This window comes from Piliocolobus tephrosceles, chromosome 2, assembly GCF_002776525.5.
Source record: "Piliocolobus tephrosceles isolate RC106 chromosome 2, ASM277652v3, whole genome shotgun sequence".
NCBI lineage: Eukaryota > Metazoa > Chordata > Mammalia > Primates > Cercopithecidae > Piliocolobus > Piliocolobus tephrosceles.
In genome coordinates, this window is record NC_045435.1 from 72,486,898 (window position 1) to 72,503,250 (window position 16,353).

The 16,353-nt window shown below is 42.2% G+C and overlaps 1 protein-coding gene across 13 annotated transcripts in view; it reads right to left on the reverse strand.

Annotated features, from left to right (window-relative positions):
* The window catches only part of ATXN7 (ataxin 7), a 159,252-nt gene that overhangs the window by 109,468 nt on the left and 33,431 nt on the right, over positions 1–16,353 (reverse strand). For 10 of the 13 annotated variants that reach the window (XR_004228846.1, XR_004228847.1, XR_004228845.1 and 7 more), the window contains exons 2-4: positions 15,742–15,840; positions 1,393–1,716; positions 1,090–1,158 (exon numbers count right to left, since the gene is read on the reverse strand). Coding sequence is in view for 10 of the 13 variants with exons in the window: in XM_031935188.1 (XP_031791048.1) it covers positions 1,090–1,158; positions 1,393–1,705 (382 nt within the window). In the remaining 3 variants the exon portion in view is untranslated. Of the gene's footprint in view, positions 1–1,089; positions 1,159–1,392; positions 1,717–2,122; positions 2,259–15,741; positions 15,841–16,353 lie in introns of those variants that run through there. The other 3 variants (XM_031935187.1, XM_023200453.2, XM_031935189.1) reach the window with 3 other exon arrangements.

A 16,353-nucleotide genomic window follows, 5' to 3' on the forward strand; every position in this document is an offset into this window, starting at 1 on the left:
CGAAAGAGAGTTAAGTGAAGAAAAAGCAGGTGTGAAAAACAAGAAGGAAATGTGAAGACAGTAACAATGGGCAAAGTTTGGACTTAAAAATGCTCCAGTTGCCAAAGTTCTACCTATTCCTGGGCCACAGACAAAAATTCTGCCAAAATAAATGGCTACAAGTGAGAAATAAAACTGCATTTGGGGACTATAAACTCAGTATTCTGGGTCCAAATCTCACTCAAAGCCTTGTCCTAAGTCACTGAAAAAATGACTTGAAACTGAACCCAAAGTTCACTGAACTTCAGAAGTCCTTTCTGACCACGGTGTGCCCAGGCCTAATGCAGGTATTAGACAGCAAAAGCTGACTATTCACAGAAAAAGAAAATCTCAAGAAAAAGTCTGAGAGTTTCCAGATACCTGGCCTGACTTTCATTTGGAGACATACCTTTAGCTACAGCTATTTCCCTAGTGTATCTTTTTAACAGTTTAAAACAAACAAATAATTAGACCCTGATTTCTCTAGCTACGGGCAGTAAAGGCTTGTTTTACCAAATAAAATTCTGGCTTTCTTTCTCCCCGATCTTGGCAGCTCACAAAAAAATCTGACCAAATTGCACACCGGGTTATGATGATCTTTTTGTAGCACCCTCAACTTGTGCCTTAAATCCTACAGAAATAAGACTGCATAGGTAAAGCATCATCTTTAAGTTCAAAATTCGTTTTGACTGCCAACAGAAAATGTCCCCAAAGCAGTCGTGGAAAGGTTTCAAAGCTGAGAATTCCTTCCTCTACTTGTGTTTCTCCGTAAGGAGATCAGAAATGCAGAGATCTAGGTTAAACTTCCCGCCGGTTCCCAGTACTCATCACCAATAATGCTGCTCCTGCCTGGTCACAGAAGGATTCCGGATGCTCCTTATTACAGGAGGCACCCAAACCAAACTTTCCAAGCGCTCTGCCCCCTCCCTCCCTCCTCTCCTCAGGCAGGATCTTAGTAGGCACCAGGGAGTGGGGGAGTCCTTACGGTGGGCTGAAGCTCCCGGCCCCAGTGAAGTGTCAAGGAAACTTCCCAGGGATTTGCACAAACTCCATCAGGGGGGCTGGACTCACCTTCCCGACAGAGCCCCATGACTTCTCGGTTTTTCCCAAACTCCTTGAAACTTTCGTCCAATTCTGTCCCTAGGAGATATACACACACAGGAGGAGGGGAGAGGCAGGTCAGTGGCCGGGAGTGTGACGCACGCTCACGCACGCACAGGGTAGGTGTGGGCACCTCCGCGTTCCGCAACCCAGCAAACGATAGCATCTCTGCCCCTCGAGGGGGCGGGTCACAGGACGGGGGCAGGGGGGAGGGGAGGAGAGAGGAGGGGGTCGCGAGGGGGTGAAGGGGGATAGGAGGGCGTAGACACTCACCGTCCTTTCCAGGAAGTTTGGAAGCCTCAACCCACAGATTCCACGACTGTCCCAGCATCACTTCAGGACTGGGTAGAGGCCTGCGCTCCCCGACCGTCGCCATTGCGGCCGCCGAGGTGGAGGCGGCGCCGGGCCCGCCGTCCTCCGGCCGTGGGCGCCGTGGCGGCGGCGGTGGCGGCTGCTGCTGCCGCTGGGGCTGCAGAGGCTGCTGCTGCTGCTGCGGCTGCTGCCGGGCAGCCGCGGCCGCTGCTCCGCCCGCCGCCGCCGCGCGGCGCGGCTCCCCCCTGACGTCATCCGCGGCCCGCTCCGACATTCTTTCCGCTCCTACAATGTAACAAAAAAAAAGGGGGAAAGAGTCGCGCGGGGGCCGCTTTTTAAGGAGGCCCCGGGGAGTTCCGGCGGCGTGCGCGGCCCGTGGACCGGGTGGGGCACGCTGACAGCGCCCCCCTGGCCGCCCAGCCCCCCAAGCCCGCCTCCTGGAGGCTACCCCCCGCCCCGGGCGCAAAGTCCACGGCGCGGGCTAGCTTTCGCTTTCGACTCTCGCGGCCGCCCGAGGGAGGGGACGGGCAGCAGGCGGCCCGCCACCGCGGCGCTGAGTCCCCTGCCTGCCTCTGCCCAGGGACCTGCCGCGGAGGCCGGCGCCGGAGCGGCCCCGCTCCAGCGCCGCGCCCCACCACGGCAGCCCGCGCGGGGAAGCCCGAGCCGCATCCCAGGACCTCCAGCTGCCCACCCTTCGGGCGCTCGCATCCCCGGGCCCGGCCCGGCTGCCCCGCTCCTTCCTTCCGTCCGCGCGTCCGTCCGAGCGGCGGCGCCCGGCCGGCTCCCTTAAGCAGAGGCGCCTCCCGCCGCCTCCTCCCACTTGCCGGTCCCTCCCTCTCAGCTCGCTCCGGCGAAGTTTGCACGTCAAGCCCCCGGACTGGAGCCAGGGCGAAGTCGGAAATGCAGCCACCTATGGAGGAGCCGGCCGGCCGGCCCCAGGGCAGCGCAGGAGAGGCTGGTGCAGGGGGCACTTTGCCCTCGGCTTGCGGGCTGCCGCGCAGTTGTCAAAAGCATGAATGGGAAGCCGCCGCAGAGCGGACGCCGGGGATGCAGGGGACCTTGAGCTGGCGGGGAAGTGCCGTCTAGGTGTCTGCCCAGGTGTCAGGACGAAGTACCATGTGCACGCCACACCGCCCACATGTGAGCCCCCGACCCGCAATTGGAAGTCACATTGTGCGCCCGGGGAACTTGAATTCGTCCAGCAAAGAGAGACCATAAGATCAGTATGCGAGGGAATGGAGGAGAGTGAAACAAACCGAGAGGAGCTTTAACCCGTGTACATATTTTAGAAGCACCACCCCAAGTTTCTGGGTTTCCAGTGCTCCTGGAAGTGATTCATTCACCCCAAAAATAAAAATCTGATTCATTTTTAACTTGAGTTGTTAGTCCTTCTCTCTTTATGGACAGGACGAGACCCCAGGGAGTAGGAGAATATAAGGAATTCCTACAAAAAATGTTTAGCAAATACTGTTTTCGGTCAAATTTTGTTCACTAAATTAAGCATTGGCCTACAAAACTTAGCACCCCTCCCCAACACACACAATATTTGCTTAGCGATAGGCTACAGATGGCAAACTAAAAGGCTACTTAATGACCTAAAGCATTCAAAATTCTTGAAACAGTAGCAGACCACACCAAACGCTTTCAATAAGTGCTGATATTACTATTTTCTCAAATTGATGTGATCATTTGAAGCCTGAGACAAAAACAATGATTCTGATCAGCATGTTTCACACTGCAGTAATATCAACTCCTGTAATGTGTGTCAGAGATGCTTGCTCCCAAGTGCTTTCTCTGACTAGATGGGGAGGAAGTGCAATTATTCCTTTTTTTTTTTTTTTTTTTTACCTCAAACATCTGGTGTGACAGAGGTGGCCAACTTCTTTGTTGGTCCAACTTGCAGAAACACAGAAAAGTTTACATAAGCATAAAAATTAATAAAGAAATGTTACTGCAACCCAAACATAAGGTGGGACTGGTAAAGAGGGTTTGGGGTTCAAAATTTAAAAGCACACACACACACACATATACATACACACACACACATTTTTATTTTAGAAAGATTGAGAAATAAGTCTGTAAAATTTTTTCGTGGATTGCATGCATACAAGTCCAAAAAGTGAAACCATGGTTACTTCCTGTCCTTATCAAAATAACCAAAATAGTAGAAATTATTGGAAAGATTTAATTTTAAAAATCATTTCTAAAGCTTTAACTTCCTCCCTAAGACTATCAATGAGAAAAATGCACAAGAGTAAACCATATAATTCCTTTGACAGGAATAGAGTTCCCTACTAACTTTTAACATAGCTTACATGACCCCTGTGCAGATTTTCAATTTTTCATTCACTCTAAATCACTACAAATCTGAATAATTACATGAAAACACCCAATCTCTGTTTTCCTAAAGTACACAATTTATTATTTGAAATTTTGAAATTCTACACTTAAGAAAAACAAAAATTTGGATTTTAACGGCATTTGAAGCTACCATTGAAAAGAAAAGCTTGCAGCCACCAAGCCACATAGATAAAAAAGGGCGCTTGCTTGTTAAGTACAGTTCTTCAGATCCCTGAAAGTACAAAGTGAGAACAAAAATAAGGAGAATGGCAAACATGAAGTATGGTCCTACCTCCTCAAGACATTTGATTTTCCTCTTTTGGATGTGAAGCTACTTCAAGATTCACTAATATGACTTCTAGCCAATGGGGATCATTACAGCAACTTAAGAGTACTTCAACTTCTTTCCCAATTCCTGCTTGATACCTCTTTCTTTCTTCAAAGTTTTTGATTGGTTTAATAAAACACAACCAGGCTTAAAATGAAAAATATTAAGTATCCTCTTGGCATTATGATCGTTACTAAGGGAAATTATTACGAATAGCAGCTACCAATTATTGAGTTCCTCAATACTCAAAACTAATAGCAGCTATCAATCATTGAGGAATCTCATAAATAAGCACTATAAATAAATGTCTTATGTCAAACTGAGCAATTCAGCTCAATTCTTTAGGAAGCTTACTATCAAACTGAAAAGGATGTGCAGACAAGAGATTGACAGGCATTTCCTGGTATTTCTCCAACCAATTCTCTTTTGCTGCAGCCAATGCATTTTATCCACTCTTTCTTCACCCATAAAAAAAAGTCCTAACTCCTAGAAATGTTCTGATATCCACGGCTGTTAGAGGTTTCCTTAAAGTTGGAATGAGTCACCAAAAAAAGTCAAAACAGCAAGCTGAGACAGTGCATCTGATATTTGAATTTTGGCAACTTTTAAAAGCGTTCCTTATGCAAAGCACACTGTTTATAAACAAGAGTACAACAGAAACCCAATACTTAGCTGTATTATCTACAGGCCCACAGTAAAGAACTTGATGACCTCTTACCTAGATAATCTTCCCTTTCCATACCACCAAATTATAAAAAGAACACAAATATATATAAATTTTTTGTGTGTGTTTGTGTGTGTGGAGATGACAAGGTCTCACTATGTTGCCCAGGCTGGTCTCAAACTCCTGAGCTCAAGCAGTCCTCCTGCCTTGGCCTCCAAAAGTATTGGGATTACAGGCATGAACCACCACACCAGGGCAATACAACTTATATTCACTTAATGCTATTTTAATATAGTATTATGCCTGTATAATATCAATCAGAGATTCTGCCAGTACATTTCTGATGATGCCTTGTAACTCTGAGGAACTTCACTGCCTGCAAACTTAAGTAATATTCATTTTATACGGCTTGAGTAATGAGTATTCAATGTATCCAACAATTCCTGATTGCCTGCTACAGACTAGGCACTCTACTAGGCACCACGGTGAACATAAGATAGTAATTTCACTGAGTATGTGAGAAAAGTAGGAAGTAGGGGAAACAATTCATCAAAACACTCTCGTGGAAAAAAACTGTCACCGCCAACTAGATTGTATATGGCTTAAGAACTGGGCTGTCAGAGGTGAAGTACTACAAATTCTGTGCATTTCATCCCTTCCAAGGATGTACTTAAAATGTGGTCTTATCACCCAAATTTAGGGATGTTCTCAGTAGATGCCAAGGGTAACAAGTCTCTCTTTACAAAAAAGATTCTTTGCACTCATAAAATGTTTTGTTCAAAGGCCAAAGGTATCACAATGTACAAAAAGAAAACAAAACAAAACGTTGACCTTTCCAACATTAAATCCAGTTTAATGTAAAAAGGCAAAACTACCCAAAACATTTCTAAAATACAAGATCCCACACAACCATTTTTAATTGGAAAAAACCACCAGTCCCAATACAACATTTTAATAAACTTGAAAAGCAGTAAGTATAGTATACTTATCTGTTAAATTACAGGGTTGGTAACAGAGATTCTCCATTATCAACCCCAAAGGACTGAAGTCATTTGAGCAGCAAGAAACTCAGATCCACTGAATTAGGAATGTGTTGGCTTTGGTTTCTTTATATGCTCCTAAAATTGGCTGAGCCTTTGTTCAAATCCTCTCTCACTCCTCTGACTACATCTTTCCCTTTCCTTCTTTCTTCTCCAGAGAGAGCCAGGGCTGTATTCTGTACAAGAGGCATGCCTTTCCTTAACTATGCTCCCTCTAGTGAAATACCTTATAGCTTGTCATGAATATCAGTATTCCAGTAGAGGGAGAAGAGTGGAAAGAGTAAATTGAATTCATCAGCTCAGTGGTTGGAATTGATAGCAATCAAGTGCAAAATTAGGAATAATAAGGACAGTTGCAACAGTAAGGACTTAAAGACATAAATAGCTTTTTAAAAACTTAAGCTGTATGCATACTCACTCTACAGTAAAATGTATCATTTGCTAAACACCTCAAAGCCTTGAATTTTTGGATTGTTTTCTTAATCATATGTTTGCATGTACATATGAACTCTCCCAAAGAAACATTCACCAGTAATAGTAAATTGCTTGAAAAGAGAAGAAAATTTGAAAATACACATATAAAAGGTAATAATAAATTACAACAGAAAAGGTAATGAATAATGCCCAATGTTTCTAGGGATTTAAAACTGGATTGTAGTTTTATGACAAACTTGATTTGAAATGTTGATTTAAAGTCTTTAAGCTGAGGAGTTTTTTAAAAATAGAAAGTTTTAAGTTATAGAAAAGGAATGGAGGCCAGGCGTGATGGGCTGATGCCTGTAATCCCAGCACTTTGGGGGGCCAAGGCTCAGGAGTTTGAGACCAGTCTGGGCAACACAGTGAGGCATCGTCTCTACCACAAAAAAAAAAAAAAAAAAAAAAAAAAAACACAGCTAGGCATGCAGGCATGTGCCTATAGTCCCGGCTACTTGGGAGGCTGACAGGGAGGACTGCTTAAGTTTGAGAGATAGAGGCTGCAGTGAACTGAGATCGTACCACTGTATTCCAGCCTGGATGACAGAGCAAGACCCCATTTCAAAAAAAAAAAGAAGACAAGGAATGGAAAAGTTGGATGAATATTCAGCTATAAAAGGAAATTGACTCTATAGAGTTCTAGTATACTGCCTCAGCTACCATAAAATGCAGGTTAAACACACTGTTAAACATAATTTCCCATGTACCTTTTCACTGACAATGCTGTAAATATCACCATTTTTTTGGGTTCAGCCATTAAGAGCATGGGTTCTAGGGCCTATCTGCCCAGGCTGAATCCCACTTCCACCACTACGAGCTGTATAACTCTGGGGAAATCACTTAGCCGCTCTGTGCATGCTTCTACATCTATAAAATGAGTAAAACAAGAGTAACTACTTTATGAGGAACATTAAGAAATTAACAGTGCAAAAGCACACTGTGTCAACTATTATTATTAGCACCACATTTGTCACACAGTAAGCCCTAATTCTAATCTATGTATGCTATACTATCAGACCAATCTTGTTGAAGTATGGCTTTAGCCATGTTAGTGATTGCTCTAACATTTTTAGGGGCTCTCCACTGACTGATGAAATAAATAAAAACTTCTCTCCTAGCATTCCAGGTCCTCTACAGTCTGCCTCTGCCTCAGCTCCACCACTTCTACAGTGTTCATTTGCCTCCTGCAGGTAGTCTATGGTCCAACCTAAATGACAAATTCAGAACTTCAAACATGCCCCCACCCCAACTCCACCCAACTCCCAGCTCCCACGTCTTTGCTCATATAGGTCACTCCATCTATAATAGTTTCCCTCCCTTGGCTGAAATCCTGCTGTTCACTCAAAGTTCTTCCACAAATTCCATTTCTTTAACAAACTCTTTCCTGAACCCTCTCACTAAGCACACGGGAACTCATCCCCACGTCTGTATCACAGGACTTCATGGATTCAGAGTTACGAGTATATGCTCTGAAATCAAGGTGACAATGAGACATACATTTAGTCTCGCAGCGATCAACAGTTTGCATTCCCAACATAAGGGTGTTATTTAGAACCTGGAACCCACTTTCCCACAAACCATAAGATGAGTTGTAACCATGTCTCCAAACTGGTCACCAAAATGCCTTTGGGGTGAACCCAAGGACTAACAATGCCGGTGTGTTAGTATAAGAGGGAAAGAATAACACAAATGTTTCTTCCTCCTTTCCTCAGCCAAGGTCCAGCTCTAAGCAAAGCCACAGATCCAGCAAACATGGCACCCTTGACTTTCCCCCATTCTTTCTTTGCACTGTGGTCCAGGAGCCTATCTGGGTTTGTACTGCTTCTCAAAAGACAGACTGTTCCACAAAAATTTGCACTCCCTTTCTACCTCCAAAGTAAAGCTCTCCTATTCTTGGTAGAGTTTTCTTTGGTAGAGTTTTCTTGGTGGAGCTTTTCCTGCAGATTTAACTATTTTTCACTAAGTATGCCTATGAATGCATACAGTTATCTGTCCTCGTCTCCTCCCAAGTACACACGTAAAGAAATATGAAGGGTAAGACCTTACCCAAATTACTCCTAGGTGTACTGGTCCATAAACCTTTCTTCCTAGAAACACAATTACTAACTACACTCTTATGGTCATTCTGATTTTAAACGACATCATCTATGGCTCAAGGCAAACATTTATTTTCACCAATTTAATCTTTTATTTTAAGCAATAATCTCTTTTGATCAACATAAAATTTTCAAGACCTTGAGACCTTGATCCTCTGTCCACTTCCTACTATGCCCCCGCATCTACATCAAGGTGTTCTAAGTGAAGGAATTTCAGGAGTGGAAAAGGGGAACCAAAACAAAATTGCTCCTGGTGAGAAATCTGCCTTTCCTGCCTTCCAGAGCTTGCTCCATCTCTTTGGAAAACAGGTATTTTCAAAAAGCATGAGGATTTTTCCAAATGGTTTCTGGGGCAGTGGCAGCAGAGCAGCAATCACAAGCGGGCGATTAGTGGGCTGGAATCTGACTTATCAGGTATTTCTTTTTAAAAACAGAGCCAAGACCGGGCGCGGTGGCTCACACTTGTAATTCTAGCACTTTGGGAGGCCGAGGCAGGCGGATCCCGAGGCCAGGAGATCGAGACCATCCTGGCCAACATGGTGAAACCCTGTCTCTACTAAAAATACAATAATTAGCTGGGTGTGGTGGCACATGCCTGTAATCCCAGCTACTCAGGAGGCTGAGGCAGGAGAATCACCTGAACCAGGGAGTCAGAGGTTGCAGTGAGTCCATATTGTGCCACTGCACTCTAGTCTGGCAACAGAGTGAGACTCCGTCTAAATTAATTAATTAACTAATTAATTAAAAAAATGAAAACACAGCCAAATGGGTAAATTGAATGTCATCAAATTAAACTTCTGTGCTTCAAAGGATACCATCAAGAAAATGAAAACCCACAGAACCTACACATTTTTACAAATCATATATCTGATTAAGGTACTTGAACTAGAATGTAGAAAGAACTCTTTCAGCTCAGTAAATTAACAACAAAAACAAAAAAAGAAGTTCAATATCATTAGTCATTAGGGAAATGCAAATCTAAATCAGAGATACCACCTCTCACCCACTAGGATGGCTGTAATAAACAACAATAACAACAACAACAACAACAGAACAGAAAATGAAGAGTGTTAGCAAGGATATGAAAAAACTGGAATCCTCATACATTGCTGGCAGAAATGTAAAACAGTGTAGCCATTGTGGAAAACAGTGGTAGTTACTCAAAAGCTTAAACACAGAATTAGCATATGATCCAGAAATTCCACTTCTAGATATACACTCAAAAGAACTGAAAGCAGAGACTCAAAGAGATACTTGTGCACTAATATTCATTAGCAGCATTATTCCTAAAAGCCACAAGGTAGAAACAACCTACATGTACATCAACAAATGAATAACACAAATTGTGGTATATCTATACAAAGAATATTATTACCAGGTGCAGTGGCTCATGCCTGTAATCCCAGCACTTTGGGAGGCCAAGCCGGGCAGATCACGAGGTCAGGAGTTCAAGACCAGCCTGACCAACATAGTGAAACCCATCTCTACTAAAAACACAAAAAACTTAGCCGGGCATGGTGGTGTACACCTATAGTCCCAGCTACTTAGGAGGCTGAGGCAGGAGAATTGCTTGGATCCAGGAGGCGGAGCTTGTGGTGAGCCAAGATTGTGCCACTGCACTCCAACCTGGGCAACAGAGTGAGGCTCCATCTCAAAAAAAAAAAAAAAAAAAAATTACTCAGCCATAAAATGAAGCACTGATACATGCTCCAAGAAGACAGACAACTAGGTCACAAATTATTTGATTTCATTTAGATGAATTATCCAGAATAGGCAAATCCATAGAGACAGAGAGCAGATTAGTGGTTTCCAGGGGCTGAAGGAAGAGAAGATGGAGAATGACTACTTAGGAATGGGATGGGGTCTCTTTTGTGGGTGCTAAAAATGTTTTTGACCTAGATAACAGTTATACGATCAATACTGTGAATACACTAAAAACCATTAAATGTACAGCTTAAAGGGGTAAATTTATGGCATTTGAATTACATATCAATAAAGCTATTTTTTAAGCCAACATTAAAACTTGGAAAATTTCACAGAAAATTCCAGATTGACTTTTCTTCAAAAAATCCTAAGTAAAATCTGACACCACCAGCCACAGCATTCCTCATGGGAACATGAGTTGGAGATGAAGCTGGTCCTGGAACCCATCTCTGCCACTACCTAACTCTGGACGTTGGCAGGACAATTTTTTCATCTGTACCTCAGTTAGCTCCTTTGCAAAAGGAAGATAACAATAATATCTACCTCATGAGCTTATGAAGAGTCAATAAATTAATATGTTCAGAATAGTGCCTGGTACATATTAAGTACTCAGTGTGTGTTAGCTACTTTCACATTTTATAACAATTCATCCTCTAATAGAGGTATGTAACCGTTACTTTTCAGCTTTTTGTTTTTACAAATAAAATCGCATATAATGTAATGGTCCAAAAAAAAGAAGTGCAAGATAACCAAGATAAACATTTTTTAAAGAAACATGCAAAAAATACTATGAATCATATGTGCCTATTTTTGTGAAAAAGTGATGATGATGGTGATGCTAAGTCTATGTAAAAAACAGTCTAGATAACTCTGGATTTACCATATGAGAAGCAAGGGGTAAAAGAATTAAAGGTGCTTTAATTCTTTAAACTCAAAGGAACTTTTTATTAGCATATATATTTATATAATGTTTACATTTTTTATCAACATAGTTTTATAGGCCGGGCGCAGTGGCTCACGCCTGTAATCCCAGCACTTTGGGAGGCCGAGGCAGGCGGATCACGAGGTCAGGAGATCAAGACCATCCTGGCTAACTCGGTGAAACCCCGTCTCTACTAAAAATACAAAAAAATCAGCCGGGCGTGGTGGCAGGCGCCTGTAGTCCCAGCTACTCGGGAGGCTGAGGCAGGAGAATGGCGTGAACCCGGGAGGCGGAGCTTGCAGTGAGCGGAGACGGCACCACTGTACTCCAGCCTGGGTGACAGAGCAAGACTCTGTCTCAAAACAAAAAAAAAAAAACAAAAAAAAAACACATAGTTTTATAGTCAGGATGATTATTTTAAAAGATGATTATCCTTTTATAAAGTTTTTTTTTAGAAGAAGAAGAAACTCTAAACTAATATTGAAACTTTTGTGAGATTGTCACAAAACTCTGTTAGGTGAGTAGCAACGGCATAGACTGATAAAACTACAGGCCACTTCCTTTGCTTGAAACTTCATCTTTAGTTGCGATTCCCAGGGCAGCAACCTCTCTTGAGTTTCCTTCTTCCTCATGGAGTATATGGTGCTATATTTATAGCTGCTAAAGTCCTTGGCCAGTCAGTATCTTTCAATATCTAGCCAAACCTTTTCCCACCCTTAGCATCCACCACTGCCCCTTACCAAGACTCCACTCTAGCTAAACTACCTTCTCAGGTCTAAGACATAAAGTACACATTTCTGAAAGTCTTTCGAAATGCCATTACTTTTTAAATACAATTCACATAACTGAAATTCACCATTTTCACCATTTTATTATTATTTATTTTGAGACAAGGTCTCACTCTGTTGCCCAGGCTCAAGTGCGATCCAGCTGGTGCAATCACGGCTCACTGCAGCCTCAACTTCCATGACTCCAATGATCCTCTCACCTTAGCTCCAAAATAGCTGAGACTAAAGGCACATGCCACCACGCCTAGCCAATTTTTGTACTTTTTAAATACAGACAGGGTTTCAAATGTTGCCCAGGCTGGTCTCAAACTCCTGGACTCATATAATCTTCCTGCTTTGCCCTCCCAAAGGGCTAGATTTACAGGTATGAGTCACTGCACCTGGGCTTTAACCATTTTAAGTGTACAATTTAATGACATTTAGTACATTCACAGTGTAGTACAACCAACATTACTATCTAGTTCCAGAATATTTTCATCACTCCGAAAGGAAACCCTGTATTCATCAAGCAGTCACTGCCCACATTCCCTCCCCAACCCCCGAAAACCACATCTGCTTTCTGTCTCTATGGATTTGCCTATTCTGAATATTAAATGAAACCACATAATATGTGGCCTTTGTGTCTGGTTTCCTTCATTTAACAAAACGTTTTCACGGTTTATCCATGTTGGAGCATGTTATCAATACTTCCTTCTTTTTATAGCTAAATAATATTCCACTGTGTGGTATACACACATACAATGGAATACTATTCCATCTTTAAAAAGAAGGAAATCCAGCCAGGTGTGGTAGCTCACAACTGTAATCCAAGCACTCTGGAAGGAAGGCCGAGGTGGGAGGAACACTTGAGCCCAGGGTTCAGGAGTTCCAGAGTAGCCTAGGACACATAGTGAGACCCCATCTCTTTTTTTTTTTTTTTTAAAAGAGAACTCCTGTCATTTGCAGCAACACAGATGAACCTGGAGGATATTATGTTAAGTGAAATAAGCCAGGCCCAGAAAGACAAATAGAACACAATCTTACTTGTATGTGGAATCTTAAAAAGTTGAATTCATAGAAGTAGAGAATAGAATGGTGGTTACCAGAGGATAGAGGTGAGGGGTTTAGGGAAAGTTAGTCAAAAGGTACAAAATTTCAGTTAGGAAGAATGAGTTCAAGAACTTCAGCTGCAAAACATGCTTACTATAGTTAATAACAATGTATTGTATTCTTGCAAATTGCAAAAAGACTAGATAAGTGTTCTCACAACCAAAACACAAGTATGAGAAGTCATGCCTACCTTAATTAGCTTGATTTAAGCCATTCCACAATGAATACATATTTCAAAAGAATACACTGTACATGATAAACATATCCAATTTTTACTTGTTAATTAACAAAAAAAGGTAAGTGCCAATTCAATGGCAGGGATATCTGTCCTTTCGATTTATTAATTTATCCCCAGTGCCCATAAGAGAACATAGCATGTAGGTTGGCACCCAATAAATCTTTGTTGAATGAACAGATATTGGGCCTACAATCTGTTGCTGAGAAGAGGTTGCCACATTAGATGGATCATGGACTGGATAGTTTCTCACAGTTCCACCTGGCTCACTTTATTTCCTCTCTCTGGTCTCTCTGGTCTCTACAGACTTTTGAACTTGTGACTCCTCTTCTTTCTTTGCTTCCTGGTCACTTACTTCCTGGTATCATATTAATCTTTTCATTGGTATAATATTCAAAAAAGCCTAAGTTATCACTGCAGTCCATGTAAATCACCTCCTATTCGTCTCCTTTTCCTCCCAGGGACAATCCCCATACACACAGTAGAAACTCCATAAACAGGCACTAAAGAGCTCCTCTGGCATTCTGCCAAACATGTTTCCTCTTAGCTTCTCCCTATACTCCTCCATTGTCAGTGACTGGACACCATACAGGAAAGCTTGTTTCTCTCTTCTCTGGCACCTTGCAGACATGACACAATGAACAACATTCAATGTGATGACTTCAATGATCACTGAAAGATATCTCTGCATATCCCTTCAGCTTTAGTCCAGAAAATTTTAAGAGACTGTTTTCAAGGTGGAGACTTCATAGCTCCCCAAATTGTTCTTTTAAACATCTCAATAGTACTAAAACACTTTTTGTGAAGCTGTTTCAGATTGTTAATTGTAAAAATGTTATCTTTTATGTGTTGTCTGAAATGCTACCATTTTTGCTATAGTTGCCTAAAACCTGATTGTGGCATCACATTTGTTACCTAAGTATGTAAGATAATTGATTCCAGAGGCTGAAACTCCTTTCATCTTGTTTCCATTCTGTTCTGTTTTAGTCTTTAATGACTCATCTTAAACTGCACCTTAACTTGTAAGTTATCTCATTCCTTTCAGAAGCAGGAGAATAATTTTGTTGTTGTTGTTGCGTGCTTTTTAAGATAGGGTCTTGCTGTCGCTGGGGCTGGTGTGCAGCAGCATCATCATGGCTAACTGCCTCAAGCTCTTGAGCTCAAACGGATCCCCCTGCCACAGCCTCCTGAGTAGCTGGGACTATACGGCATACACCACTGTGCTTGGCTAATTTTTAAAAAATTTTTGTAGGCCAGGCGCAGTGGCTCATGCCTGTAATCTCAGCACTTTGGGAGGCCGAGGAGGGCGGATCACGAGGTCAGGAGATCGAGACCATCCTGGCTAACATGGTGAAACCCCGTCTCTAATAAAATACAAAAACAAAATTAGCTGCACATGGTGGCAGGTGCCTGTAGTCCCAGCTGCTCCAGAAGCCGGGAGGCAGAGCTTGCAATGAGCCGAGATGGCACCACTGCACTCCAGAATAAAATAAAATAAAACAAAATATTTCTAGAGTTGGGGGTGTAGCTATGTTGGCCAGGCTGGTCTCAAACTCCAGAGCTCAAGCAATTCCTTCCACCTCAGCCTCCCAAAGTCCTGGGATTACAGGTGTGAGCCACTGTACTCAGCTCTGTTTTTTTTTTAATCAAAATTCCTCCAGGAATTTTCTGCTTCGTATTATGTGAAACTTCACCACTATCCTCCCCAAAACAGTAAATGTACAATGGTGGACATGCAGTGAGAAACTCCATTAATGTGCCAGGCATTGGAGGCTCATGCCTGTAATCCCAGCACTTTGGGAGGTCAAGGCGGGTGGATCACTCAAGGTCAGGAGTTCGAGACCAGCCTGGCTAACATAACAAAACTCCATCTCTACTAAAATACAAAAATTAGCCAGTTGTAGTGGTGCACACCTGTAATTCCAACTACTCAGGAGGCTGAGGCACAAGAATCACTTGAACCTAGGACGTGGAGGTTGCAGTGAGCCGTAATCACACCACTGCACTCCAGCCTGGATGACACAGTGAGACTCTGTCTCAAAAAAAAAGAAAAAAAAAAAAGACACTCCATTAATGATGGCTGCTATTTTTGTAATGATCAGAGACTACTTATTACCGTAGAGCTGTCTGGCAGCCTGGGCAAAGGCACTGGGCCCAGAAAGTGTGCCTGAAGAATGCCTGCCTGTTTTACAATCTTGCTTAGGATCTTCCCTGCCCTAAGCAGCTGGGTCTACATTACATGGAAAGACAAGAAAACAGGAGCTGGGGGAATGGTGCTGGAAAGAAACAAGAGCACACTTTTGGATAACTTCCAGAAAAAAGTGGGTATAGACTGGGAGAGAAGGAGGATTCCATAACTAAAGTCTTCCTGAAATTTTAACAAATTTGGAGGGCATGTTATTCAGCAGTTTTTGTGTTGAGAAACAAATACCTAATAATATCATACTCCTAAATTCATTATCATTTCATTTTTCTAAGATCATATACAGGATTACATTTAACTTTTGAGATCTTACACAGATGCCTTAAAATTAACAAACTATCATCCTTTGGTAAAACTCAAAACTCTATTATAACCGGAAGCACTATATTTGTTCAACTGTGCTTACGATATCAGAACAGCCAGTTACCTTTTCTTTGGAGGGTAGGCCAAAAATTCTGATCGATTTACCAATGGATCTTCATCTGCTGCAATTGTGAAAGCTTGTTTGTCTTAATTCGGTTCAGATCTATAAAAACAGAAAAAAGGCAAATGGATGAGCCAGTGGATGGACAAAGCTAATCAGAAACATACAGTCTCATTGGTTGCCAGATATTCCAAAATTATATGTGCTTTGAGATGTCAAACTGTTAAATTTCAAGACATTTTACCAATTTTATAACAAATGTGATTTGCGTGTGTGTGTGTGTTTTACAATGAACTTAATTGGCTATATTTACAATAAACTAAGAACAAATGACTATTCAATATGTACACAGTTAGCCTCCTGGGGCTTAAAATCATTGTATGTAATTTGCACTAATGAGTTTCCACTTAATTTTTAAAATGGCGATTCAGAAAGCCTGCTCCTATGAAACTTGTAAATCGCAGATTTTAAAAATACAGATTGAATAAGATTATTATTTGGAGAGCTCACGCTGTCCTTCTTTATCATTTCAGCAGTTTATAAAAGCAATTTTTAATACTTCAACAGGAAACAAAAATTCAATTGAACCATCTTCCTAAAAAGCACAAGGAAACT